Source organism: Dendrobates tinctorius, unplaced genomic scaffold (assembly GCF_039654945.1).
Source record: "Dendrobates tinctorius isolate UK_male_01 unplaced genomic scaffold, ASM3965494v1 ptg000054l, whole genome shotgun sequence".
NCBI lineage: Eukaryota > Metazoa > Chordata > Amphibia > Anura > Dendrobatidae > Dendrobates > Dendrobates tinctorius.
Genome location: NW_027361722.1, coordinates 1463396 through 1489920, shown reverse-complemented (window position 1 = coordinate 1489920; position 26525 = coordinate 1463396). Strand labels below are relative to the sequence as shown.

Sequence of the window (26525 nt, the reverse complement as noted above, 5' to 3'; positions counted from 1 at the left end):
ATGGCCGCTGAAACGCTTCAAAGCGTCTTGAAACGCTCGGTGACGTACTTCCGGCCAATTTCCGGATGTTGTCTCTTCTGATTGGTGGATGGGTCTGTGAAGTGACCAGTTAGCATCAGGTGTTGGTTGTCTTGGTGAGCAGCACGGAGGCGGGATGTGCTGGACCTGCTGGTGACATGGCGGCGCTGGACCGGGTGAAGGTGCTGGTGCTTGGGGATTCCGGTGAGGCGTAGTATGGCGGCGGCCCAAGTGTCACAAATGATATGAGTTTTCCTTAGTTTCATCTGCTCCTAAGAAAGATGACAACCAATATGGCGGCGGGGCGTCAGGCAGCTTTCCTTTAGTGCTGAGTGTCAGGTGTGAGCGGTTGTGTCCTAGCAGGGTGGCGGCCGTCCTCACACTGCCCTCTGCCTGCAGGAGTCGGGAAGTCGTCGTTGGTCCATCTCCTGTGCCAGAACCAAGTGCTGGGGAACCCGTCCTGGACCGTGGGCTGCTCGGTGGACGTCAGGGTGAGTGTTGGGGCCCGGTCAGTGCCGCCGAGGGGAAGAGGGGGCCCGGTCAGTGCCGCCGAGGGGAAGAGGGGACCCGGTCGGTGCCGCCGAGGGGAAGAGGGGGCCCGGTCGGTGCCGCCGAGGGGAAGAGGGGACCCGGTCGGTGCCGCCGAGGGGAAGAGGGGGCCCGGTCGGTGCCGCCGAGGGGAAGAGGGGGCCCGGTCGGTGCCGCCGAGGGGAAGAGGGGGCCCGGTCGGTGCCGCCGAGGGGAAGAGGGGGCCCGGTCGGTGCCGCCGAGGGGAAGAGGGGGCCCGGTCGGTGCCGCCGAGGGGAAGAGGGGGCCCGGTCGGTGCCGCCGAGGGGAAGAGGGGGCCCGGTCGGTGCCGCCGAGGGGAAGAGGGGGCCCGGTCGGTGCCGCCGAGGGGAAGAGGGGGCCCGGTCGGTGCCGCCGAGGGGAAGAGGGGGCCCGGTCGGTGCCGCCGAGGGGAAGAGGGGGCCCGGTCGGTGCCGCCGAGGGGAAGAGGGGGCCCGGTCGGTGCCGCCGAGGGGAAGAGGGGGCCCGGTCGGTGCCGCCGAGGGGAAGAGGGGGCCCGGTCGGTGCCGCCGAGGGGAAGAGGGGGCCCGGTCGGTGCGTGCCGCCGAGGGGAAGAGGGGGCCCGGTCGGTGCGTGCCGCCGAGGGGAAGAGGGGGCCCGGTCGGTGCGTGCCGCCGAGGGGAAGAGGGGGCCCGGTCGGTGCGTGCCGCCGAGGGGAAGAGGGGGCCCGGTCGGTGCGTGCCGCCGAGGGGAAGAGGGGGCCCGGTCGGTGCGTGCCGCCGAGGGGAAGAGGGGGGGGCCAGTGCTGTCAGTGCTGCTGGGGGTGGGCAGAGGGCATCCCGGTCAGTCAATCTATTTTTGTCATCAGCTGCACGAGTATCGGGAGGGCACTCCGGAGGAGAAGACATTCTACATAGAGCTGTGGGATGTCGGCGGATCGGTGGGCAGCACCAGCAGCGTGAAGAGCACTAGAGCCGTATTCTACAACAGCGTCAACGGTGAGAAGAGCTGATTTATAAATCCTCCAGAGCTGCACTTACTATCCGTTGCACCATGTGTTATCCTCCATTCATCTCCAGTCAGTATTCTAATGTTACATCATGTGTTATCCTCCTGTCACCTCCAGAGCTGCACTCATTGTTCTGCAGCTACATCATGTCTTATACTCGTTCTTTTAGCTTTTTCCTGCCATCCACTTTGATGATGAGCACACATCTGACTCTGCTGCATTTCCCTGCAGCTCTATGTATAATCCACAGGTATTGATTTGTGGCTGCAGCTCTAGATGTGACTTGTGCACGTGTCACTTTTTCACCTCGTAGACAAGTAAATGGGATCTTCGGTTTTTCTGAGGCCTGTAAGTCATATGGTCTCTCGTTCCTGGCTCTCATTGCTCCTTTTCTGTATTTTTCAGGTATTGTCCTTGTTCACGATCTCACAAACAAGAAGTCATCTCAGAATTTATACCGCTGGTCCCTGGAGGCTCTGAACCGAGACCTGCAGCCGACGGGTGTGCTGGTGACCAACGGGTGAGTACTCTGCACCCATTGTACACTGTGCAGAATGACCAGCACTGAGGATCATGTACTGTGTGTTTATAGTATATATGTAGCTATACTGTGTATATCACTACGGTATATACTCCTGTATACACTGTGCAGAATTCTCAGCAGTGCGGATGTCACCAGATCATTATTTTCTTCAGATTTCTACACATGTATAATTATGAACGCTGATTGGATGAAATAGGGTAGGTGACGTATATTTGTGTAATGAGGGGGTGTGTCCTCAGGATGCCACACCCTCTATCGTGGTGTACTAAATTACTAGCAGCCCATTCTCCTTAGGCAATATGGCTAAAATGAGATTTCCAGAGTCTGAGACGTCCCAAATTGTTTCCACCTATAGAGGACGTAGAACCAGCACCACAGAGACACGGCCGAGGTGGGGAGGCCGAGCTCGACTACCACTGAGCAAGACACAGAAGTACAAGGTGCTCAGAGACACGGTCGAGGTGAGGAGGCCGAGCCCGACCGCCACTGAGCAAGACACAAGTACAAGGTGTTCAGTGCTGAGAAACACGGCCGAGGTAAGGAGGCTGAGCCCGACCGCCACTGAACAAGACACAGAAGTACAAGCTGCTCAGAGACACGGCCGAGGTGGGGAGGCTGAGCCAGACCACCACTGAGGAAGACACAGAAGTATAAGGTGCTCAGAGACAGGGCCGAGGTGAGGAGGCTGAGCCCGACCACCACTGAGCAAGTCACAGAAGTACAAGGAGGTCAGTGCTCAGACACGGCCGAGGTGAGGAGGCTGAGCCCGACCACCACTGAGCAAGTCACAGAAGTACAAGGAGTTCAGTGCTCAGACACGGCCGAGGTGAGGAGGCCGAGCCCAAACACCACTGAGCAAGTCACAGAAGTACAAGGTGCTCAGAGACACGGCCAAGCTGAGGAGGCAGAGTCCGAGCATCAATGAGCAAGACAAAGTGGACATGTCAGGACTGAATCAAGAAATATCTGGTACAGAATGTTTCCAGCTTTTATGGACGGATGAGATGAGTGTGAATCTAGACGAAGCATGTGGATGGGCCGTGGCTGGATCAGTGCCGGCCATAGATCTCTTCTTACCCTCAGACACAAGTGAGGTGCAAATTGGCGCTGCCAAGGTTGGACTGAGGTGTTTGGGGTCACAGGGGGAATTGACCCTAGACACCCCCTCCCTACAGCTATATGCAAGTATCTGTTAGCCGCTCTTCCCGATATAGTGGAGGGTCGACTGTAAAACATCGGCGGCTCCTGCACATCTGCTGTGCGCCCCCATAACTGTGATGTACAATTACGGTAGTTTACACTAATGTTTGTTTGCTGAAAACACGTCACCGATCCACAGGTTAAGTCCGTGAGAACTTGCTGATCGGTGGAATCCGACCATTGGAAACTGCAATGATCAGGAAAATGGGGAACTTGAATCCCCATCTTAAAATGCAGCGGCAGGTGGGATGTCTGTCCGCAGATTCATTCATCCTCTCTGGGGGCCCCCAGAGAAAGCCAAGTGCAGCCCCTTAGGGAATGATTGGATCAGTGGTCGAGCCGTACATGCCGCTCCATACTAATGGGGATAAGACGTCACATTCTGCCGATCGGTGCAGGTCCCAGCAGTCAGACCCCCAACAATCTATAACTTATCACTTATCCTTTGGCCACGGTCACACACTCAGTATTTTACATCAGTATTTGTTCCTCTCCTGAATTTGCCTTACAATCAGAGGAAAAGTAATATAGAGACACATCAGGGAAGAATGGATTCAATGAAATTTCAACAAATTCTTGATGCAAACATAAAACATCTTTAAAAAAAAAAATCTGAAGGTGAGAAGAGGATGAGGAAGAGGATTGCTTCTACACATGGAGAATGATACTAAACACACGTCACAATCCTCAATAGATGACCTCAGAAGGCGCAAGATGAAGGTTTTACAATGGCCTCACAGTCCCCTGATCTGTAGATCATTGACAATCTGTGGCGAGACCTCAAAATAGCAGAGGATGCAAGACGCCCCAGGAATCTCGCAGAACCGGAGGAATTCTCCAAGGAAGAAAGGAGGAAAATCCCCCAGAGAAGAATAGGAAGACTCTTGTCTGGCTACAATATGTTTATAAACTGTGATACCTGCAAAAGGGGGCGCTACTAGGTACTAACCATGCAGGGTGCACAAACTTTTACATAGGCCCACTTTCCTTTTTTGTCCCAATTTATGTAAAGGCCAGAATATTTACTATATTTATGGTAGTAATCACTCTTGTTAGGGTTTCCTCTGCTTTGTCCATAAATATCACCATATCATCAGCGTATAGGCCTATGGTATCCGTCCGACCCGCTCTCTCTATACCAGCGATATCAGGGGATAATCTTATGCGAATTGCCAGCGCCTCAATAGCGAGAGCAAAAAGGGCCGGGGAAAGAGGACACCCCTGACGGGTTCCCCTATGCAATGAAAATGATTCAGATATGGAGCTATTTACGATGACCCGGGCCTTGGGCTTCATGTATAAGACATTGACCCAGTTTTGGAATCTTTCGCCAAATCCATATCTCTGCAAACATGCACGGAGAAAAGGCCATTCAAGTGAGTCAAAGGCCTTGGCCGCATCTAGTGATGCCAATGCCCATTCATTATCCGGTACCAGAGAACTATATGGGGCCACTGAATGGACACGTCTGATATTTGTGGAAGTGCTCTTACCCGGCATAAAACCCGGGTGTACAAGATCCAATATAACTGTATTTACTCTTTTGGCTAAAATAAATTTTTGTAAAAATTTTATAATCCACATTTACTAGTGATATAGACCTATAAGATCCACAATCTAAAGGGTCCTTCCCCCTCCTTTTTTAGAACTATTGGCCTCATAAAAAGACTCCGGCATGCATTCCCCCTCCCAAATCCCACGAAACACTGTCAACAAAAGTGGCGCCAGTTTATCCTGACTATGATCCGAAACTCCCCTGTTCCCGTGTTTAATGTCCTCCACCCACGCCGCCTGACCGCTGGATCCAAAAATGTAGTCTATGCGAGAAAGAGAGCGTTTTGTGGAGGAATGGCAAGTATATTCCCTTGTCTTTGGATGGTGCACTCTCCATAGATCTAGCCACCCACTACCCGCCATGAATTGTGACAGCTGGGATGAGCCCGGGGGGGGACCCCACCCTGTATTCCATCGCCCAGTCTCAATTTATCAAGATGGCTATGCATGACCAGATTAAAATCTCCCATACAGATGACATGTGCGTCTGGGTAACTTAAAGCGAAGCTCAATGCCTTCTGGAGAATTGATATATTGGCCGGATGGGGATTGTAAATACAAAGGATGACGTATTTCCGAGAGTCAATCAGCACATGAACAAACACAAATCGTCCCTCGTGGTCTCTCCGGGCTTCCCTGACCTCCCACCGAACATCCTTATGAATTAACAGAGAAACTCCCCTTGAGTAGCTGGTGTGAAAAGAATGCATAAACCATTGCACCCACGGCTTCTGCACCCACCGAACTGTATCCCTGGTCAGGTGCGTCTCCACTAGGGCCAATATGTGAGGACGGCAATGTCTGACCTGTGAGAATACCTTAATTTTCTTGTGAGGGGTTTTTATGCCCCTCACATTCCAGGTCATACAAATCAGCTCAGAGCCCATTACCATCCATTCAAATATGGTGTATAATGGTGCCCGAGCCAGGTGCAGAGAGTCCACTCAGATAGCAGAATTTGACGTCGGCTGCATCCTCTATCTAAACAACGACAAACATAAAAAAAACTTTTAAAAAAGCAAAAGCAATGCAGGAACCTAGTAACATAGGCGTACAGTCTTACGCCCCCAACAGAAAATGAATAAGGGGATACCATCACTGAGCACGTGACCGGTATAGCTGGTATCTGGGAACTCGCCGGGAGAGCTCCAATTAGACCTTTGGTTGAAAGGATCCGAAGTAACAGTCGCCGCATTAGGACTCCCTCGCAGGGGATCCCCCATGGGACCGCAGCCATTTAGTCGCTTCCGCCGGATCCGTAAAAAATACAGAAGAACCCTCGTGGACAACTCGGAGCCGGGCTGGATATATCATAGAATATACAATGTTCCTGTCTCTGAGTCGCATCTTGACCTCGAAGAACTGCGCCCGCTGTTTCTGCAGCTCCACGGAGAAGTCCGGAAAGATGGAAACGACAACGTTATTGAATTTAATAGGACTTTTCAGGCGCGCCAGACGTAAGATGGTGTCTCTGTCCTTGCAGTTGAGCAGGTGTGCCAGGAATGGTCGAGGTGGGGCCCCCGGAGGCAGGGGTCTGGTAGGGACCCCATGAGCTCTTTTAACGGCGAACATTGAGGAGAATTCGTCCCCTAAGGAGGTCTTAAGCCAATCCTCCAGAAACTGCTCAGGATGCTGACCCTCCGAGCGCTCAGGCAGTCCAACAATACGTATATTATTCCTGCGCATTCTGTTTTCTAAATTATCCGCCTTTTGCTTCCAGGCATTCATGGAGTCCGCCACCTTCGTTAATTTAGCCTCCATAGGTGTAATGGTATCTTCCACCCTGGACACCCTCGTCTCCACCTCCGTAATGCATCCCCTCATGGCCTGCATATCCTGACGGAGTCTCCCCACCTCCGTATAAACTTGTTTAAGGGTCAATTCTTCCTGATCCGTCTCCTCCTCACCCCCAGAAGGGCGATTTTTGCGCTGAACTTGAGAGGATGTGCTCCTATTGTGCCGCGCACTTTCAGCGGGGTCAGGTCTAGCAAACTCCTTTAATTTCTCCGCCGCTCCCGACCCCTTAAGTCGGCTCATGATTGTCTGCAGTGCGGCTGATAAAACAAATTAAGGTGTGCAATCCAGGTATTGCCCACTACAGATGGGTATCACAGCGGGCTGGTAACAGTTACTTGTGAATCAAGCTACAGAGGGACGTTTGAGGGATTACCAGGGCAGCAGCTAGGCACAGTCCAGATGATCTTTATGGCACGGGGAGGGGGTCCCGCAGAGGCAGCTGCAGTGAGGGAGGGTGCACAAAGCCTCCCTTAATGATGGCGCCAGCCGGTAGTGAGTAGATGGGCAGAGAGGGATACCGCGCAGGGGCCCGTTTCCCAGGGCACTCGCCTCGCGCTCCCCCCGGATTGTCAGTCAGATTTCTTCTCTGCCCGGTGGCGGTGCAGCAGTGGGAAGCCGGCGCTGCAGCTCTCAGCAGTTGAGCTGCGCGCCCAAGATGGCCGCCGCCTCGTGGGAGAACCACCCGCCCGCTCTTATCTCCCCCCGTCGCCCGCTCTCAGGATCCGTCTCCCGACCTGCCACAAAGCGCCCAAGGGGTCCCAGCGTCCGAGGGAGGTCCAGCCAGCAGCAGGTGAGCCGCCAGAAAAGGTCTCGGGACCAGGACATGGCAGGATTATGAGGAGCTCTCTCCACTAGCGTCCTCTCCCTCTCACGGCATAGCCACGCCCCCCACTTTCCTTTTTTGTAGTTTTTAAAAATGAAAAAATATATACACTGCTCAAAAAAATAAAGGGAACACTTTATAACTCCAAGGAAATCAAACTTCTGTGAAATCAAACTGTTTATTTTCTTTGAGCAGTGTATATTTTTTATTTTTCTTCTCCGAAAAAAAAATAAAAATAAAATAAAGGCAGTGTCATCTTTATCCCTTTTAGAGATCAATTAATCTTCAACTTGCTTAACTGTTCACAATAACAGTAATTTAGAGCAGGGGTGCACAAACTTTTACCTGCCACTGTATTAGTATATCGCACTGTGATTTATGGAAATGTCAGAAATGGATTTTGTACATTTGATGTTCGGTTTTTATTCTGTCTCTGTATCAGATGGGGAAAATCAAGTGAGAGGGAAAATTTGCATTTAATTCTGCACACGGTGCCATTATATCGCCTACTGACGCCCAACTTTCCTTCCCCATGAGCAGATTACATGAGAAGTCTGAGCACCCTCTGGGGGCGCTATAATGTCGGCCATCTTTGTTGTCAGATGCTTTTCAGTGATCCCGTGCTGACCTCCCTCTCACTGCTCCTGTAGGGATTACGACCGGGAGAACTTTGCAGATAACCAGATCCCACTTCTAGTGATCGGCACCAAGCTAGACCAGATCCCAGAGGCGAAGCGTAACGAGGTTCTCACCCGCACGGCGTTCCTGGCCGAGGATTTCAATGCAGAGGAGATAAATCTGGTAAGGAAGACACTGAAAGGTCTTGTTATATTGTCCTCATTGTATTCTGGATTCAGCTAGAGCTGAAATCCCAATTCTGCTGCTCTCAGGCCACAGAGCCTCACCATGACGCTGCTTCATCGTGTGAGGCCGTGTGAGAGATGCAGTGTTTTTACCGGGCAGCGTACACAATCATAACAGCAAGTGCTGAGGAATTGGGGGTCTAATGTAATTATAACGTTCACTATGCAAAAAATATGGGTTATTTACCCAGCAGGGGGCAGTATAATGCTGTGATGTCCTCCCTCTATACAGGACTGCACTAACACACGGTACCTCGCCGCCGGGTCATCCAACGCTGTCAAAGTCAGCAGATTCTTCGATAAGGTAACAGATTGTCAGCTCAGCCAAAATCCACCGCTTATATCAGCGCTGGAGCGTTATAAGAGGGGCTGATATCAGTCACATATGGTGTAATGTCTGGAGGTTATATCAGCACTGGAGCGTTATAAGAGGGGCTGATATCAGTCACATATGGTGTAATGTCTGGGGGTTATATCAGTACTGGAGCGTTATAAGAGGGGCTGATATCAGTCACATATGGTGTAATGTCTGGGGGTTAGATCAGTGCTGTAGCGTTTTAAGAGGGGCTGATATCAGTCACATATGGTGTAATGTCTGGAGGATATATCAGGACTGGAGCGTTATAAGAGGGGCTGATATCAGTCACATATGGTGTAATGTCTGGAGGATATATCAGTACTGGAGCGTTATAAGAGGGGCTGATATCGGTGCTGGATATAACGCAATGATGAAGAGGCAGTGATCCTATTGATGATCACTACCATCAATCTCTTCACTGCCTGCAATGGCTGATAACAGGGAGAATATCTTGCGTGCAGCTCTTGTCTTCCTGGGTGAAGCAGTGTATCGCACGATGGTGCCACGCTTTGTTTGTCGCTCTCCCGTATCTGCGCTGTCATGCCTGATTGACCTCACAGGATCTCCTTCCATTTCAGGTAATAGAGAAAAGATACTTCTCACGGGATGGAAACGCGGTAAGTGCACGGCTCATTCTCCTGTACAGTATATAGGGGAGTAACATGAGGCTTATGGTGACCACCACAGTGAGCGGGAACATTCACCACCTGAGGTCCGATATTGTATTTATTCTCACACTTAATGTTTTCTCGTGTTTAATCCATATGTAAGAGACGAAAGACGAGCAGGAAACCCTTTGCTGGTTGGCAGTACATGTACAATGAGTGCGCCCACCGTGCAGAGTCGGTGCGCCCTCACACGATATGGGGAGAAGCATTGAGCCAAATGCCTTAATTATTGAGCTCAGGTTTTCCCTTTTAGTCCAATCCCCGACCAGTGTATAACATCCATCTCCTGCCATACCGTACACCTCAGCTATGACATAACCAGCCGATTAAACAGCACCTTTGCCAGAACCTTCCTGTCTGCATTGAGAAGCGCTATGGGACGCCAATTCTCAATGCAGGATGGGTCCTTACCCTTTGACAAGATTATCAGGGCAGACCTCCTCATTGACTCTGGCACAGTGCCCGAGGAAAGACACTCATTGAATACCTCAGTCAAGAGGGGAACCAAAGCGTCCATAAAGGTCTTATAGAACTCAGATGTTAAGCCATCTGGACCGGGTGACTTTTTTTTTTTTTTGGGGCAAGCCCTTCAATCGCCGACTTAACTTCTTCTTCCCTGATCGTCTCTGTCAAAACGTCAAGAGAGGGGTCTACCCCCTGGTTCAGGAACGGCTTCAGCCAGGAAAGCCGACATCTCATCCCAATCAAGATCCCTCTTCCCCCCCCCCCCCCAAGAGGTGCGAGTAGAAGGATCCTGATCTGGATCGCCTCAGGAACCCTGTAGTGTCGACCAGTCCTGTAACCACTTTACTATTCACCGACTATTCTTGCAGTTTCTGTAAGGGTCGGGCGAGCGGTACTTTCCATAATCCCTCTCAAAAACCAAAGATGCGTGTCTATCGTACTGACACCTCATGAGCAAAGATTTCACTCTGGAGATCTCCTCGCGGCTACCTCCAGTTCAGATGCTTGAGTCTCCTCCTCAGACCCTGATACAGGCGGTACCTGTTCATACTCCTGAGGCTCGGGAGCTGGAGGAAGAATCTCGCCACCGTTTTCTTGAACATCTCCCACCACTCTGACGTACTACTACAAAGATTCAGTAAGGGTACCTGGCTCTTGTGTCTGCTTCTTCCAAGAGAGATGAATTGAGCCTCCAAAAGCCTCTTCCCATCCGGAGGGTCTCTGTAACATTCAGAGAAAACAAAATTAAACAGTGGTTGGAGAACTCCACCTCAACATCAGACACTGCTGAAGAGACAGGTTTTATTTAAAGGAGGAAGCTATCTATTCTGGACCTCCAGTTACCTCTGATAGGTGAACCCCTCGTGGCCTGGGGTGTGCCGAATGTGGACATCCACCAGGCGAGCCTCACTAGCTATACAATTAGGGGCAACGCTATCATAAGTCAGCTTGTCTCTGGAACCTCCTATCTCGGGGCCTCATGACAGTATTGAAGTCCCCTCCAAAGACAACCTGCCGACTTGTAAAAAGTCTAGATAGCAAATTGGTATGCTTAAGATAAAACGTAACTTTTAATTACCCATTAAAAAGTAGAAAAGTACCAAAATAGTGGAAAAAGTGCTTGTGCAAAGTGCATAAAATCACAAACCGTACTGTGTCGCCTCAATATTCTATATGTAAGGACGAAGAAATGCAGGTGCGCAAGTATCTTATTGCACCTTAATGTATATTCAGGTGTTCCTATTGTATGAACACAACTGAAAAATCCTAGACAAAGGACCTATTAATTGCTGCAACCAAAATACAGCCTTAGGTCTCTAGTGGCAGCAAATATGTCTTTCATACATGCGACATAAATCTTCAAATATTCAACATGTTTAGACATAGATACAAATGCACTAATGGATTAAACAGTGTGATTTCCATATCTCTCATAGAACACTGTGTGTAGGAGTTGATTCCTCCACAAAACACTGCAGTACTATTATTCTTATGGTAGACTTAAGATAAGTACAGTGGATCTGCTTTTATCTTCTTATAGTACACTCATAATGGAAGGGATACCAGGTTCAGCATATTTCCATGCCCGCAAAAGTGGCCTAGTTCCCTGCATTTATCACCCAATAAATGCAGGGAACTAGGCCACCTTTGCGGGCATGGAAATATGCTGAACCTGGTATCCCTTCCATTATGAGTGTACTATAAGAAGATAAGTACAGTGGATCTGCTTTTAAGTCTACCATAAGAATAATAGTACTGCAGTGTTTTGTGGAGGAATCAACTCCTACACACAGTGTTCTATGAGAGATGTGCAAATCACACTGTTTAATCCATTAGCGCATTTGTATCTATGTCTAAACATGTTGAATATTAGAAGATTTATGTCGCATGTATGAAAGACATATTTGCTGCCACTAGAGACCTAAGGCTGTATTTTGGTTGCACCAATTAATAGGTCCTTTGTCTAGGATTTTTTTCAGTTGTGTTCATACAATAGGAACACCTGAATATACATTAAGGTGCAATAAGATACTTTCGCGCCTGCATTTCTTCATCCTTACATATAGAATATTGAGGCGACATAGTACGGTTTGTGATTTTATGCACTTTGCACAAGCACTTTTTGCACTATTTTGGCACTTTTCTACTTTTTAATGGGTAATTAAAAGTTACGTTTTATCTTAAGCATACCAATTTGCTATCTAGACAAATTTGACATTGGTTGATACACCCTGGCTATTTGATTCGACTTGTAAAAAGGTAGGGCTTGATCCTCATAAAGAGACACTTCCGGTCCCATTTAGTTTGGGGACCATAGATGTTAATAAGCCGGAGCTCTTGTCCCTTCATGAGGACATCTAAGATCAGGCACCTCCCCATTTCTAACTCAATAACCCGTCGGCATTCCACCGGTGCGGTAAAAAGGACCGCCACTCCGCTATACGGCTCGGCCACAAGAGACCAATAGGAGGGCCCGAGTCTCCACTCCCTCTTGGCTTTAAACACGTCTGCCATGTTTGGCAGTCTGGTCTCTTGCAAAAAGAAAATGTCAGCTTCAACACGGCTGAGAAAATCAAAGGCTGCATATCTAGCTGTATTTGACTTTATGCTGGCGACATTAATGGATGCCAGCGTCAACAGAGTGGGTACTGCCATCATTGGTGATTGAGATAGATGGCTTTCTTCCCACTCCCCTTATCCTCTGCCTCAGAGGAGGAATCCTTCCCCCTCTTGAACGACACAGAGGTGTCCATTCCCACGTGTTTTTTCTTTTTGTCGTCCTCGTCTCCGGACTCCTGGCCAGTCCCTCCCTCCAGGGACCTTACATTCCCAGAAGAAGGAGACTTGGCACCCCCTGTAAGCTCCGCCGAAGCTGGAATCTCAGCCTCCTCCTCAGAGGAAGAGATGTTCTCAAGGGCTTGGAACCAGTTAGAAAGACCAACCAGAGTACGGGAGATGTTTTATCTCCCTTCTTTCTCTTCCTTTTGGTGCCGAGCTTACGCTTGTCCTCTAGCCACTGCCTATTATCCTCATCCATACTTTCATAATGGGAGGATTTGGAGGCAGTGGCAGTTTCCTCCCTGTGGATCCTCCTGATCTCCTCATCCAACTTATCATCCCTCGGGGCCTCAGCAGCAAGACTGGCGTCCAGGACAGGGGTCACCGCAGTAGCACGGGGCTCGCCCCGCTCCCTCTCCTGTCTGCGCTTGTCTAGACGCCTTAGCTGGGCAGGCGTCTTTTTATTGCTTTTCCTCCTTGGCCCCTCAGCTCCCTCACCCCTGCTAGTCCCTTCCCCAGCAGAATCAGCCTCACTGCTTTCTCCCACCGGGGTCACGACTGCATTAGCGAAGGAGTGAGGACAACGGTTGAATGGGTGACCTAAGTCACCACACAGGTGGCACCTAATCTTCACACAAGATGCAACTAGATGGCCGATATCCCCACACAATGCACATTTCTGCACAGTGCAGTTTGCACTGAAGTGTGTGGGGTCGCCGCACCTGTGACAGAGCTTCGGTTGCGCTGGTAGAAGACCTGGACACGATCCCTACCCAGGAAGGCAGATGATGGAATGTGGGCAACCGTACCACCTGAACGCTTAAGTTTTACAATAAGCGTCCAGGCCCCTGACCACATATCAAACTCGTCACGGTTCTTCTTCGGCATCTCCACCACCTCTCCATATCTGCCAAGCCATGTCGTGATGTCATAACAAAAAAGCGACTCGTTACAAGTCATCACGGTCACTTTCTTGACTTGATTTTGGCGAGACACCGCCTGGATGGCAAAGTCTCGCCAGCCGGGCTCAATTTTTGCCAACTCCTAATTCCACCAGAAGAGCTCAAGCCCCTCTGGCCGAACAAAGCTGACATCAAACTCAGGCGTGGAATAGGGATGTATCAAGGCGTAGATGTCAATAGCCTTTAAGCCCATCTTCAGCAGGAGCTCCACAACCTTAGACCTTGGAGGACACGCATCACTGCCCCTCCACCGAAGACGGACCACATTCCTACGCACACTACCTGGCCCGGCTGTTGGAAGGAACCACACTGTATTTCCCCCATTTTGCTCTTGGAAGGCCCTGAGGCCATGCCTCTCTATCCAGAAGGATAGATCAACCTCTCGACCCTCTACCATTAGTGATCTCTCCCCCTTCTTTAAAGCCTCCAGGAGACGCCGCTGCAACATGCCGTCCCTGGAGATGAGGACGCCCTATTTCTCCTGGAGGTGACAGCGGCATAACTACTAGCGGGTACTGCCACCACCGGGGGGGCAACCGGACCAGTGACCACATCAACACCAACAGTATCACTATTACCCCCCTCCATAACTCCCTCACTCTCCACCAAACCAGCAACCACACCACTAGACAAAGAAATTTCCTCATCCACGCCTCCCACCACATTCTCTCCTGCTGGACCAGTGACAACAGGGGGTGACATTTTGACCTCCGCATCTTCAGGCACAAGGGGCTCAGTCTCCTCCACAGAACTGGAGGCGAACTCACTCCTGGTCTCGCGTGTGCCCTCCGCATTATCAGCTGGTAATTTCCACTGTTTCAGTTGACATCAGACACCACTGATCTCTTGCCGCTGATCCTTTATATCAGGATCTTGCTGACCAGCAGCGCCAACGCAGAATAGGACTTTGGGAGGATCAGAACGCCCAGCCCCAACAGCCCCCTCACACTGCGGCCAATTCTCAACTAAGTGATCAGCGGCAACAGCATTCAGGGGCGCCGAGGCTACCGGAGCTACCCCCGACACTGGGCCGCTCCCCCCTCCCAGTGCACCACAGTATTGTGGCCTAACCGTATGCCTGCTGTCAGGCCTCCCTCACTGTCCAGCCTCTCGGCTGATGCACCTCCTGCTACGTCCCTGCTACTACAAGCAGAGACGGAGCTCTGCGCCTCACTACCGTGCTCTGTACTCTCCCCGCGCCTTTGCACCAGATCCACAGCATAACCCGGGCTGGGCTGGGCAACGGGGCTTATACAGCTAGCTGACCCTGGGGGTACAGGGAGGGGGGCATATACATAGCTTACCGCTTCCTGGAGCTTTGGCTTGGTGGTCTTTCCTTTTTCCCTTTGTCTTCTGGCCCCCAGGTGCCTCCTCTTGTAAATTGCCACCAAGATGGAAGTTCTGAAGGCACACTGGGGACTCCAGGAGCTTTATCTCCGCCATTAGAGCCCCTCCCTGGCCGCTGTTGTCACTGTCCTCCCCAGAGCCAGCAGAACTCCGACCAGCTGCCAATGTCGCCTGTCCATTAGGGAGCTCGCTGCACGAGGCCTGCGGGTGACTTTGCAGGCTGCCAGGTGGGGCTTTCTGCTGGTCGTCGTCATCATCATCATCATCATCCACCTGGCTCTCAGGCTGCAGCCCCATCTGCCTTTGCTCTGTGGTATCAGCCACGGCTCTGAATCTGTCTTCATTTATAAGCTTTTCCTTAAACTGTCCACTTTCTTTCTCTGATGAAAGCTTTTCTGACTTCAAGCTCATTGATTTCAACTTTTAGTCTCTTTACCTCCGCCTGCAGCTGATTCTTCCCCGGTTTGGAGGCACCTGCAGCTTTGGCGCTTGGGCAGCGTAGCTCCTCCCGGAGCCTCCTGATGGTCTTGCTTGCATCCTCATACTCACGGAGGTGGCTCGTGACCCGGGAGGCATAGGTGGACACAGACTCCTGGAGTCTCTGCAGCCCCTAACCTTTTTCAGTGAGGTCGGCCTCACCTCCATGAGCACTCAGCTTTCCTCCGGAAGGACCGCCATCTTGATCGCTGCTCGCAGGCTTCTCCTCCATGTTGGAAGCCTTGCGGCTTCTCTGGGACACTGCAGACCCGGGGGGAGTAGGAGCCACATTGCTGCGAGTCCTGGTGGAGCGTCTCACCCCTGTGTTCTCTGATGTGCAGGCCGGTTGCTGGTTTCTTCTGCTCCCCGCCAGCCTGGTCTGGGAAACAGAACCCTGGGACTTGGCTCCTTCACTCGTCCCAGGAAACCCTCTCCCTCCCTGGGTAGGAGAGAGAGCAGGTCCCTGGGTAGTGAGGTTTTGATTCGCAGGATCAGTGTCGACCGCACCACAATTGGCACAATGAGCAGCAGCTGAACAGAGCTGCACTCACTATTCTGCTGGTGCAGTCACTGTGTACATAGTTATGTCCATATATATTTGGACAAAGACAACACTATTCTAATTTTGGTTCTAGACATTACCACAATGAATTTTAAACAAAACTATTCAGATGCAGTTGAAGTTCAGACTTTCAGCTTTCATTTGAGGGTCTCCTCATTAACATTGGATGAAGGGTTTAGGAGTTTCAGCTCCTTAACATGTGCCACCCTGTTTTTAATGGGACCAAAAGTAATTGGACAATCGACTCCAAGGCTATTTCATGGACAGGTGTGGGCAATCCCTTCGTTATGTCATTCTCAGTTAAGCAGATAAAAGGCCTGGAGTTGATTTGAGGTGTGGTGCTGGCATTTGGAAGGTTTTGCTGTGAAGGAAAAATGCGGTCAAAGGAGCTCTCCATGCAGGTGAAACAAGCCATCCTTAAGCCGCAAAAACAGAAAAACCCATCCGAGAAATTGCTACAACATTAGGAGGGGCAAAATCTACAGTTTGGTACATCCTGAGAAAGAAAGAAAGACAACAGTGGTGGATGATCGCAGAATAGTCTCCATGGTGAAGAGAAACCCCTTCAGCACAGCCAACCAAGTGACCAACACTCTCCAGGAGGTAGGCGCATCAATATCCAAATCTACCATAAAGAGAAGACTGCATGAAAGTAAATGCAGAGGGTTCACTGCACGGTGCAAGCCACTCATAAGCATCAAGAATCAAAAGGCTGGACTGGACTTTTCTATAAAACATCTAAAAAAAAAAAAAAAAGCCAGCACAGTTCTGGAGGAACATTCTATGGAGAGATGAAACCAAGATCAACCTCTACCAGAATGATGGAAAGAGAAAAGTATGGCGAAGGCGTGGTACAGCTCATGATCCAAATCATACCACATCATCTGTAAAGCACGGTGGAGGCAGTGTGATGGCTTGGGCATGCATGGCTGCCAGTGGCACTGGGTCACTAGTGTTTATTGATGATGTGACACAGGACAGAAGCAGCTGAATGAATTCTGAGCTATTCAGAGCCAGACTGTGTGCTCAGATCCAGCCAAATGCAGCCAAACTGATTGGTCGTCGTTTCATACTACAGATGGACAATGACCCAAAACATAAAGCCAAAGCAACCCAGGAGTTTATTAAAGCAAAGACGTGGAATATTCTTGAATGGCCAAGTCAGTCACCTGATCTCAACCCAATTGAGCATGCATTTCACTTGTTAAAGACTAAACTTGAGACAGAAAGGCCCACAAACAAACAGCAACTGAAAACCACCGCAGTGAAGGCCTGGCAGAGCATCAAAAAGGAGGAAACACAGCGTCTGGTGATGTCCATGAGTCCAAGACTTCAGGCAGTCATTGCCAACAAAGGGTTGTCAACCAAGTACTAGAAATGAACATTTTATTTACAATTATTTAATCTGTCCAATTACCTTTGGTCCCTTTTAAAAACAGGGTGGCACATGTTAAGGAGCGGAAACTCCTAAACCCTTCATCCAATTTTAATGTGGATACCCTCAAATGAAAGCTGAAAGTCTGAACTTCAACTGTATCTGAAGTGTTTGGCTTAAAATTCATTGTGGTAATATCTTGAACCAAAATTAGAAAAATTTTGTCTGTGTCCAAATATATATGGACCTAACTGTACATACATTACATTACTGATCCTGAGTTACCTCCTGTATTATACGCCAGAGTTGCACTCACTATTCTGCTGGTACAGTCACTGTATACATACAGGATGTAACTCAGGATCAGTAATGTATTATACTCCAGAGCTGCACTCACTATTCTGCTGGTGCAGTCACTGTGTACATACATTACATTACTGATCCTGAGTTACCTCCTGTATTATACCCCAGAGTTGCACTCACTATTCTGCTGGTGCAGTCACTGTGTACATACATTACATTACTGATCCTCAGTTACATCCTGTATTTGTGTACATACATTACATTACTGATCCTGAGTTACATCCTGTATTATACTCCAGAGCTGCACTCACTATTCTGCTGGTGCAGTCGCTGTGTACATACATTACTGATGCTGAGTTACATCCTGTATTATACTCCAGAGCTGCACTCACTATTCTGCTGGTGCAGTCACTGTGTATATACATTACATTACTGATCCTCAGTTACATCCTGTATTATACTCCAGAGCTGCACTCACTATTCTGCTGGTGCAGTCACTGTGTACATACATTACTGATGCTGAGTTACATCCTGTATTATACTCCAGAGCTGCACTCACTATTCTGCTGGTGCAGTCACTGTGTATATACATTACATTACTGATCCTCAGTTACATCCTGTATTATACTCCAGAGCTGCACTCACTATTCTGCTGGTGCAGTCACTGTGTACATACATTACATTACTGATCCTGAGTTACATCCTGCATTATACTCCAGAGCTGCACTCACTATTCTGCTGGTGCAGTCGCTGTGTACATACATTACTGATGCTGAGTTACATCCTGTATTATACTCCAGAGCTGCACTCACTATTCTGCTGGTGCAGTCACTGTGTATATACATTACATTACTGATCCTCAGTTACATCCTGTATTATACTCCAGAGCTGCACTCACTATTCTGCTGGTGCAGTCACTGTGTACATACATTACTGATGCTGAGTTACATCCTGTATTATACTCCAGAGCTGCACTCACTATTCTGCTGGTGCAGTCACTGTGTATATACATTACATTACTGATCCTCAGTTACATCCTGTATTATACTCCAGAGCTGCACTCACTATTCTGCTGGTGCAGTCACTGTGTACATACATTACATTACTGATCCTGAGTTACATCCTGTATTATACTCCAGAGCTGCACTCACTATTCTGCTGGTGCAGTCACTGGGTACATACATTACTGATCCTGAGTTACATCCTGTGCTATACTCCAGAGCTGCACTCACTATTCTGCTGGTGCAGTCACTGTGTACATACATTACTGATGCTGAGTTACATCCTGTATTATACTCCAGAGCTGCACTCACTATTCTGCTGGTGCAGTCACTGTGTATATACATTACATTACTGATCCTCAGTTACATCCTGTATAATACTCCAGAGCTGCACTCACTATTCTGCTGGTGCAGTCACTGTGTACATACATTACATTACTGATCCTCAGTTACATCCTGTATTATACTCCAGAGCTGCACTCACTATTCTGCTGGTGCAGTCACTGTGTACATACATTACTGATGCTGAGTTACATCCTGTATTATACTCCAGAGCTGCACTCACTATTCTGCTGGTGCAGTCACTGTGTACATACATTACTGATGCTGAGTTACATCCTGTATAATACTCCAGAGCTGCACTCACTATTCTGCTGGTGCAGTCACTGTGTACATACATTACATTACTGATCCTCAGTTACATCCTGTATTATACCCCAGAGCTGCACTCACTATTCTATTGAGACTCTAGATTCTCACTTTCACATGAAGACCCTGAACCAGCAGGGAGTTTTGGGCCTTCTGATATAAACTCTGTGGATGTGCAGATTATTTGGAGATGAATCTACAGCAAATGTTTTGTTCAGGGTTTTTTTTTTTTTTTACAATTTGCTTTAGTTATTTGTATCAGGAAAATTCCAGAATACTGAAGACTGATATAGTAATGTATCTGTAAATGTGGCAGAGAGCAAGCTGATCACCGCGGACACAATCCATTGCCATCTCTGCTCCTCCCGGAATCTGCTGCTGTGCGGCTATAATGTGGCCCCTGGGGGACCCTGCTATCGCCCTGGTGAAGTGTATATAAGAGGTCATCAAATACATGTATTTATATCACGTCGCAGTGCTCAGTACTCGAGGTGTAACAGGAAGGAAAACTGGAGACAAGTTACTGATGGGGATAATGGAGACATGGACACAACCTCCTGATTCTCCAGGCCGGAGTCTGAGCCTCGAGCAGAAATCCCGGCACCTCCGGCCTCGTCTGCTGTCACTGAGATCATTAATGGTTGTCTGAGGAAAGTTCTGCCGCTGAGTGTACAAATCATCAGTATCTGCTGCCGGCAGCTCCTGTGTAATCACCGACCAATGACGCCCCCACTGCTGGCAGCTCCTGTGTAATCACCGACCAATGACATCCCCGATGTGCTCGATGGGGACAAGACCGGAGGCTCTGCCAGCAGCTCCTGTGTAATCACCGACCAATGACGTCCCCGTTGTGCCTGATGGAGACAAGACCGGAGGCTCTGCCGGCAGCACCTGTGTAATCACCGACCAATGACGTCCCCGCTGCCGGCAGCACCTGTGTAATCACCGACCAATGACGCCCCGCTGCCGGCAGCACCTGTGTAATCCCCAATGACGCCCTCGATGTGCCTGATGAAGTCAAGTCCAGGGACAGTGCAGCCACGGGAGCACGTTCAGGCCACGCAGGATCTCTCAGTGCTGTGAGGACCATGCCATCTGCGGATGTGGTGATATAAAGCGTTGCCAGGGCTGGAGGTGCTGGGATTTCTGCACGAGGCTCTGACTCCGGAGCTTGTGATGATGTTTCCATCCATTTTCTGGGATCTTCACGTCTTCTCCTTGGAGCTGTGTCCTGATGTTGCGCTGTGTGACCAGACACTTTCATCTCCCCTGTATCTGATTCTAAGAGACTCCAGTTGATTTTGCCGCATCTTCTCGCACTCCGATACCATCCATATATCCTCCATCTAGTAGTGAAACGGGCCACGTTATTGGTGTGATGCTGGGCCCTGCAGATTCCTGTGGATTGTTCCCGTGCTGATCGGGGTGGTTTTTGTCACTTGTGGATTTCCTGCTCAGTCCTTGTTAACCCCGTCCCCTCCAGGCCTCTGATCTGTTTTCTTCTTTTTCCTCAGATGCCGGGATTCTCTGATCGGAAGCGGTTTGGCTCCTTTAAGAGTTTACATTATGACTGAGGAGCTGACTCGAAGGACCAATAGGGACATAAACGATATCCACGTCCCATGGATCAGCCACGTGAGCGCATCAGTGGCGCCTCGTCACTGCCTTCTTGTAATGAACAGGTTGATGTCACTGGTCCATTGTTATACAAGTAAAAAATGAGACTGCAGGGTCCGTCCAGGACCTCGGGACTAGTAAAGTTTTGCCGGACAGGATTATCTACCGTATGTCTTATAATCTTACAGAACTGGACTGTGGCAGCGCGTATGTACGGGGCCATAAACCAGGGCGATTGCCTTGTGAATAGTGGATCCCTGCTCCTTTATTGCCAGAAGTTCCCACATAGAGATGGGCATTAACTCCTTTATGTTGGTGATTACTCCGTCATCTGTGAATCCTACAATTACATGACGCTTTCACAGCAGCCGCCTGATGCTAACACCCCCAGTGTCCTGTTTACTTTGTTTCCAACATCTGTGGATGTTCAGGATTTTTTCAGCCCCAGACTCTGACATCTGGATGGTGACTTGTAGGGCAATGATAAGCATAGATGGCACTGCCAAAGTAGCAGAATAACCTCCAGTGGCAACTCAGGTCAGCCATGTCTGCATGTGACATTCTCATTGTACATAAGTCTGTATGTAGTGATCTCCGCCTAGCGGCGGCTGTATAAATCTGTATGTAGTGAGCTCCCTCTAGTGGCGGCTGTATAAATCTGTATGTAGTGAGCTCCCTCTAGTGGCGGCTGTATGTAGTGAGCTCCCCCTAGTGGCATCTGTATGTAGTGAGTTCCCCCTAGTGGCATCTGTATAAATCTGTATGTAGTGAGCTCCCTCTAGTGGTGGATGTATAAATCTGTATGTAGTGAGCTCCCCCTAGTGCCATCTGTATATGTTGTGTATGTAGTGAGCTTCCCCAGGTGATGGGTGTATAAATCTGTCTGTAGTGAGCTCCCTCTGGTGGTGGCTGTATAAATCTGTATGTAGTGAGCTCCCTCTGGTGGTGGCTGTATAAATCTGTATGTAGTGAGCTCCCTCTGGTGGTGGCTGTATAAATCTGTATGTAGTGAGCTCCCTCTAGTGGTGGATGTATAAATCTGTATGTAGTGAGCTCCCCCTAGTGCCATCTGTATATGTTGTGTATGTAGTGAGCTTCCCCAGGTGATGGGTGTATAAATCTGTCTGTAGTGAGCTCCCTCTGGTGGTGGCTGTATAAATCTGTATGTAGTGAGCTTCCTCTAGTGGTGGCTGTATAAATCTGTATGTAGTGAGCTCCCTCTAGTGGCGGCTGTATGTAGTGAGCTCCCCCTAGTGGCATCTGTATGTAGTGAGTTCCCCCTAGTGGCATCTGTATAAATCTGCATGTAGTGAGCTCCCTCTGGTGGTGGCTGTATAAATCTGTATGTAGTGAGTCCCCCCTAGTGGTGGATGTATAAATCTGTATGTAGTGAGCTCCCCCTAGTGCCATCTGTATATGTTGTGTATGTAGTGAGCTTCCCCAGGTGATGGGTGTATAAATCTGTCTGTAGTGAGCTCCCTCTGGTGGTGGCTGTATAAATCTGTATGTAGTGAGCTCCCTCTGGTGGTGGCTGTATAAATCTGTATGTAGTGAGCTCCCTCTAGTGGTGGATGTATAAATCTGTATATAGTGAGCTCCCCCTAGTGCCATCTGTATATGTTGTGTATGTAGTGAGCTTCCCCAGGTGATGGGTGTATAAATCTGTCTGTAGTGAACTCATTTATAAGAATACAAAGCTTACAATCAATAAATAGCAAAAAATCAAAACCCCAGCGAAAGCAACCGTCCGAGTCCAACATTACCCCCCAGTCCAAAGCAAAGTCCGAGTCCAGCATAACTGCCCCCAGCCAAAGCAACCCCCCCCCCCAAAAAAAAAACCAAACAAGAATCAAACTCTGTCTTCTCTCTCAGAGAAGCTTCCTCCTTCATCTTTCTCTCTTATGCTGTTTTGTGTCCTTCACTCGTTTTTTCACTTTTGACTTTTGATTTCTCCAGATCTCCTCCTCCCCAGGTTACCTCACCCGAGGAGAGAAGAAACATTTTTTTAATACACGTGCACATACACACTTCACACCAATTAGTACAACCAATACCAGATTCATCGTAACATTAACACCGGGTATACACACACCCTATATGTGCATTTAACCACTCCACTGTGAAATATTAGAGAGCCAGAGAACCACAGGAGTTTTTAGAATGAAATGTAGTCTCTTAACATATACAAGAGATAAAATTACAAGACACATGCATAGTATTTCACTTCTGCAAAACAAAAATCTGATAGTGAAAAGCCGCCAGCCCGCCACCAGGAAACCGGAGATGACCGGCTTCTATCCTAACAATCCTTACTCTACCAGCCGTCCCTACCTGTCTAGACATCTGCCTCTATTTATCTACCTACCTTTCCCTGTCTCTCCCTGCCTGCCCCTACTGCCCTACCTAACTCACCACGTGCCTGCCTAACTGTCCCTCGGCTGTCCCTGTCCTGCCCCTATCTACCTGTCCCTACTGAAGACATCTACCTGTCCCACTTACCTGCTTATCTAAGCCCTAGGGTACATTAAATGAGAACCCTCTCCAGAGCAGAGAGGCCCTCGCTGCACCCAGCCTGTCATACTCCAGAGAGCGCACCTTCACCAGGGCACCCAGAATGCTCCTAACAACCTCGTCCCTAGGGAGGATTTTCTGCTGAATTTATATTAAGCACCGTGCATTCCACATGTAAAACCTGACGACTAAACTGACTAGAAATAAAGTGCCCCGATCTCGGCCACCCAGGGATCTGAATGCCCCATACGCCCACTGCGCATAGGAAAGGTGTGCCAGCCAATGGAAGCACCCACCCTGTTGTAGACCCCTGTATTAAAAGGACACTGAAGGAGGAAGTGCTCCATGCTTTCCAGCGTGTCGCAACACTCCTCACTGGGACAACCCCGATCTTCGGCGTTCCAACACTTCAGGTTGTCCCTTACATACAGTTTCCCATGGAAGCAGCGCCAAGTCCCAAAACTTCAAGGGGACCCGTGTAGAATTCAATAACCTCAGCCTGCCCTCCAGATCCCAACTTGGGCAATATTTGAGCACCAGAGGCTTCTAGAAATGGGTCAGCAGGACCCTCCTCGACATGGTCCTTATCTCCCACATTCCCAGACCCCACCGGATTACCTTCAGAACCGGGGTAGCGTAAGCCGGGAGATGTCCATGCGTTGTGCATAGGTCCTTCACTTGCCCTCCTGTGTCCCATTCCTGGAAGAAGGGCCGAAGCCTTCCCCTGCAGGAGAATACCCATGGAGGAGCCCTCTCTGACCAGAGGTTGGCGATGTTAGTCTTGACAAAAGTGTTTACTAGAAAAACCACTGGGTTGACCATACCCAACCCTCCTAGTCTCCTTGTGCGATATGTGACCTCTCGCTTGACTAGGTTTAGCCTATTTCCCCATAACATCTGGGAAAACAGGTTGTAGACCCGTGTCAAGAGCGGCTCTGGCAACATACAGACACTGCCTAGGTATATTAACAAGGGTAGCAAAAAAACCCTTGACCAGGCTAACCCTTTCCCTCAGGGTCAAAGACCAACCCTTCCATTGGTCCACCTTCTGGGTGGCGATCTTAAGTCTGCTCTCCCAATTTTGCTGGGGGTAGTCCCCCGGTCCAAATTTGATGCCTAGAATTTTTGACGATGCCTGGGTCTCTGGAAGGGTGTCCGGGAGAGCAAAACTAGGGTCTCCCCCTCCCAGCCAGAGACTCTCACACTTTTCCTGATTCTGGACCCAAAAGCCTCCGAGTAGCGACCAACCTCAGACATGACCCACTCCGCCTCCACACCCAAGGACACGAAAAGGGAGACGTCATAGGGATACGCTACCACCCTCAGAGTGGCTTCTGGGGCCGCCTGGTCCATCCTGACTCCCGCCAACGGCCCGCGCTCAATCCTCCTTAAAAGGGTATCTATCGCGAACACGTATAACAGTGGGCTCAACGGACAGCCCTGGCGGACCCCAGACCCAACCTCAAAAGGGAGGCCAGACCAACCATTCACGAGCGGGAAGGTCTCTGCCCCCACATACAAGATGTTTTAGCCAATTCACAAACCACCCCCCCCCCTCCCAGGCAGACCGTACTTCAGAAGGACGGACCAGAAGTTGATTCACCTGTTCAAAAGCCTTCGCCTGGTCTAAAGACAGCAAATACCCCTTCCAGTGACCAGTCCTACCCTGCTCCACTGCCTCCCGGACATCGAGCACAGCACTAAAAGTGCTGCGGCCTGGAACAGAGCAATGCTGGGTCCCAACTTCAGCCGTTTGAACAGCACCTTTGCTAGAACCTTCCGGTCCATATTGAGAAGCGCTATGGGACGCCAATGCTCAATACGGGACGAGTCCTTACCCTTTGACAGGATAATCAGGGCTGACTGCCTCATTGACCGGGAAAGAGTGCCCGAGGAGAGACACTCGTTAAACACCTCAGTCAAGAGGGGGACCAAGGAGTCCCTGAAGGTCTTATAAAACTCGGATGATAAGCCATCCGGACCTGGCGATTTCTTAGGCTGAATCCCATCAATGGCCAGTCGCACTTCCTCTTCCCTCATTGCCTCTGTCAAAACGTGAAGCGAGAGGACATCCCCCTGGCTCAGGGATGGCTTCGGCCAGGAAAGCCAACATCGCGTTCTGATCCAGATCCCTCTTCCCCAAAAGGTGTGAGTAGAAAGATCTGGTCACCTCCAGGATCCCTGATTTGGATCTATTCAGGGACCCCGTAGTGTCGACCAAACCTGTCACCACCTTACAACTCACTGACATCTTACAGTTTCTGTAGGGGTCGGGCGAGCGGTACCTCCCGAAATACCTCTCAAAAACCAAAGATGTGTGCCTATCGTACTGACACCTCTTAAGTAAAGACTTTCCTCTGGAGATTTCCTCACGGTCACCCCAGTCGAGACGAGCTGTTCAAGTTTCCTCCTCAGTTCCTGATACAGGCGGTACCTGCTCAGGCTCCTGAGGCTCGAGAGCTGGCGGAAGAAACTCTCAACCCGTTCCTTGAACATCTCCCTCCACTCTGTCTTATCGCTACAGAGATCCAAAAGCGGTACCTGGCTCTGAAGAATGTCCTCAAAGGATTGTCTTATCTCTGCTTCTTCCAAGAGGGACAAATTCAGCTTCCATAGTCCCTTTCCCATCCGAGTGGTTTCTGAAACAGAAATCAGACAGTGATCGGAGTACTCCACCTCCACAACGGACACTGCTGAAGAGATGGCTTCCTCCTTCAAAAAAAAAAACCTGTCTATCCTAGACCTGAAACTACCTCTATGAAAGGTGAAACCACTGTGACCTGGGGTGTGCCGGATGTGGACATCCACCAGGCGAGCGTCACTAGCTATGCTATTAAGAGTAGTATTATCATAAGCCAGCCGGTCATTGGAGCCTCCCCTTATCACGAAGCCTTGTGACAGTATTAAAGTCACCTCCAAAGACCACCTGCCGGCTCGTAAAAAGATAGGGCTTAATCTTCAGGAAGGGACATTTACAGTCCCACTTTGACTGTGGACCATAGATGTTAATGAGCCGAAGCTCCTGTCCCCTCATGAAGACGTCTAAGACCAGGCACCTCCCCATTTCTACCTAGATAACTCTCCGGCATTCAACCGATGCAGTCTTAAAAAGGACTGCCGCCCCGCTACACAGCTCGG

At 49.6% G+C, this 26525-nt stretch overlaps 2 protein-coding genes across 2 annotated transcripts in view; both read left to right on the top strand.

The window, feature by feature from the left end:
• The first annotated feature begins 64 nt into the window (after positions 1-64).
• On the top strand, positions 65-21260 carry RABL3 (RAB, member of RAS oncogene family like 3). The gene is made up of 8 exons (XM_073576987.1): positions 65-222; positions 418-509; positions 1394-1523; positions 1940-2054; positions 8103-8253; positions 8548-8619; positions 9252-9290; positions 20774-21260. Exons 1-8 carry the CDS (start codon positions 177-179, stop codon positions 20831-20833), a joined length of 705 nt encoding a protein of 234 aa, XP_073433088.1. The 5' UTR covers positions 65-176; the 3' UTR covers positions 20834-21260.
• A 39-nt stretch (positions 21261-21299) lies between these two features.
• Positions 21300-26525, top strand: part of HGD (homogentisate 1,2-dioxygenase) — a 44919-nt gene continuing 39693 nt past the window's right edge. The window contains exon 1 of the mRNA XM_073576981.1: positions 21300-21413. The gene's annotated coding sequence lies outside the window, so the exon portion shown is untranslated. The remainder of the gene's footprint in view (positions 21414-26525) is intronic.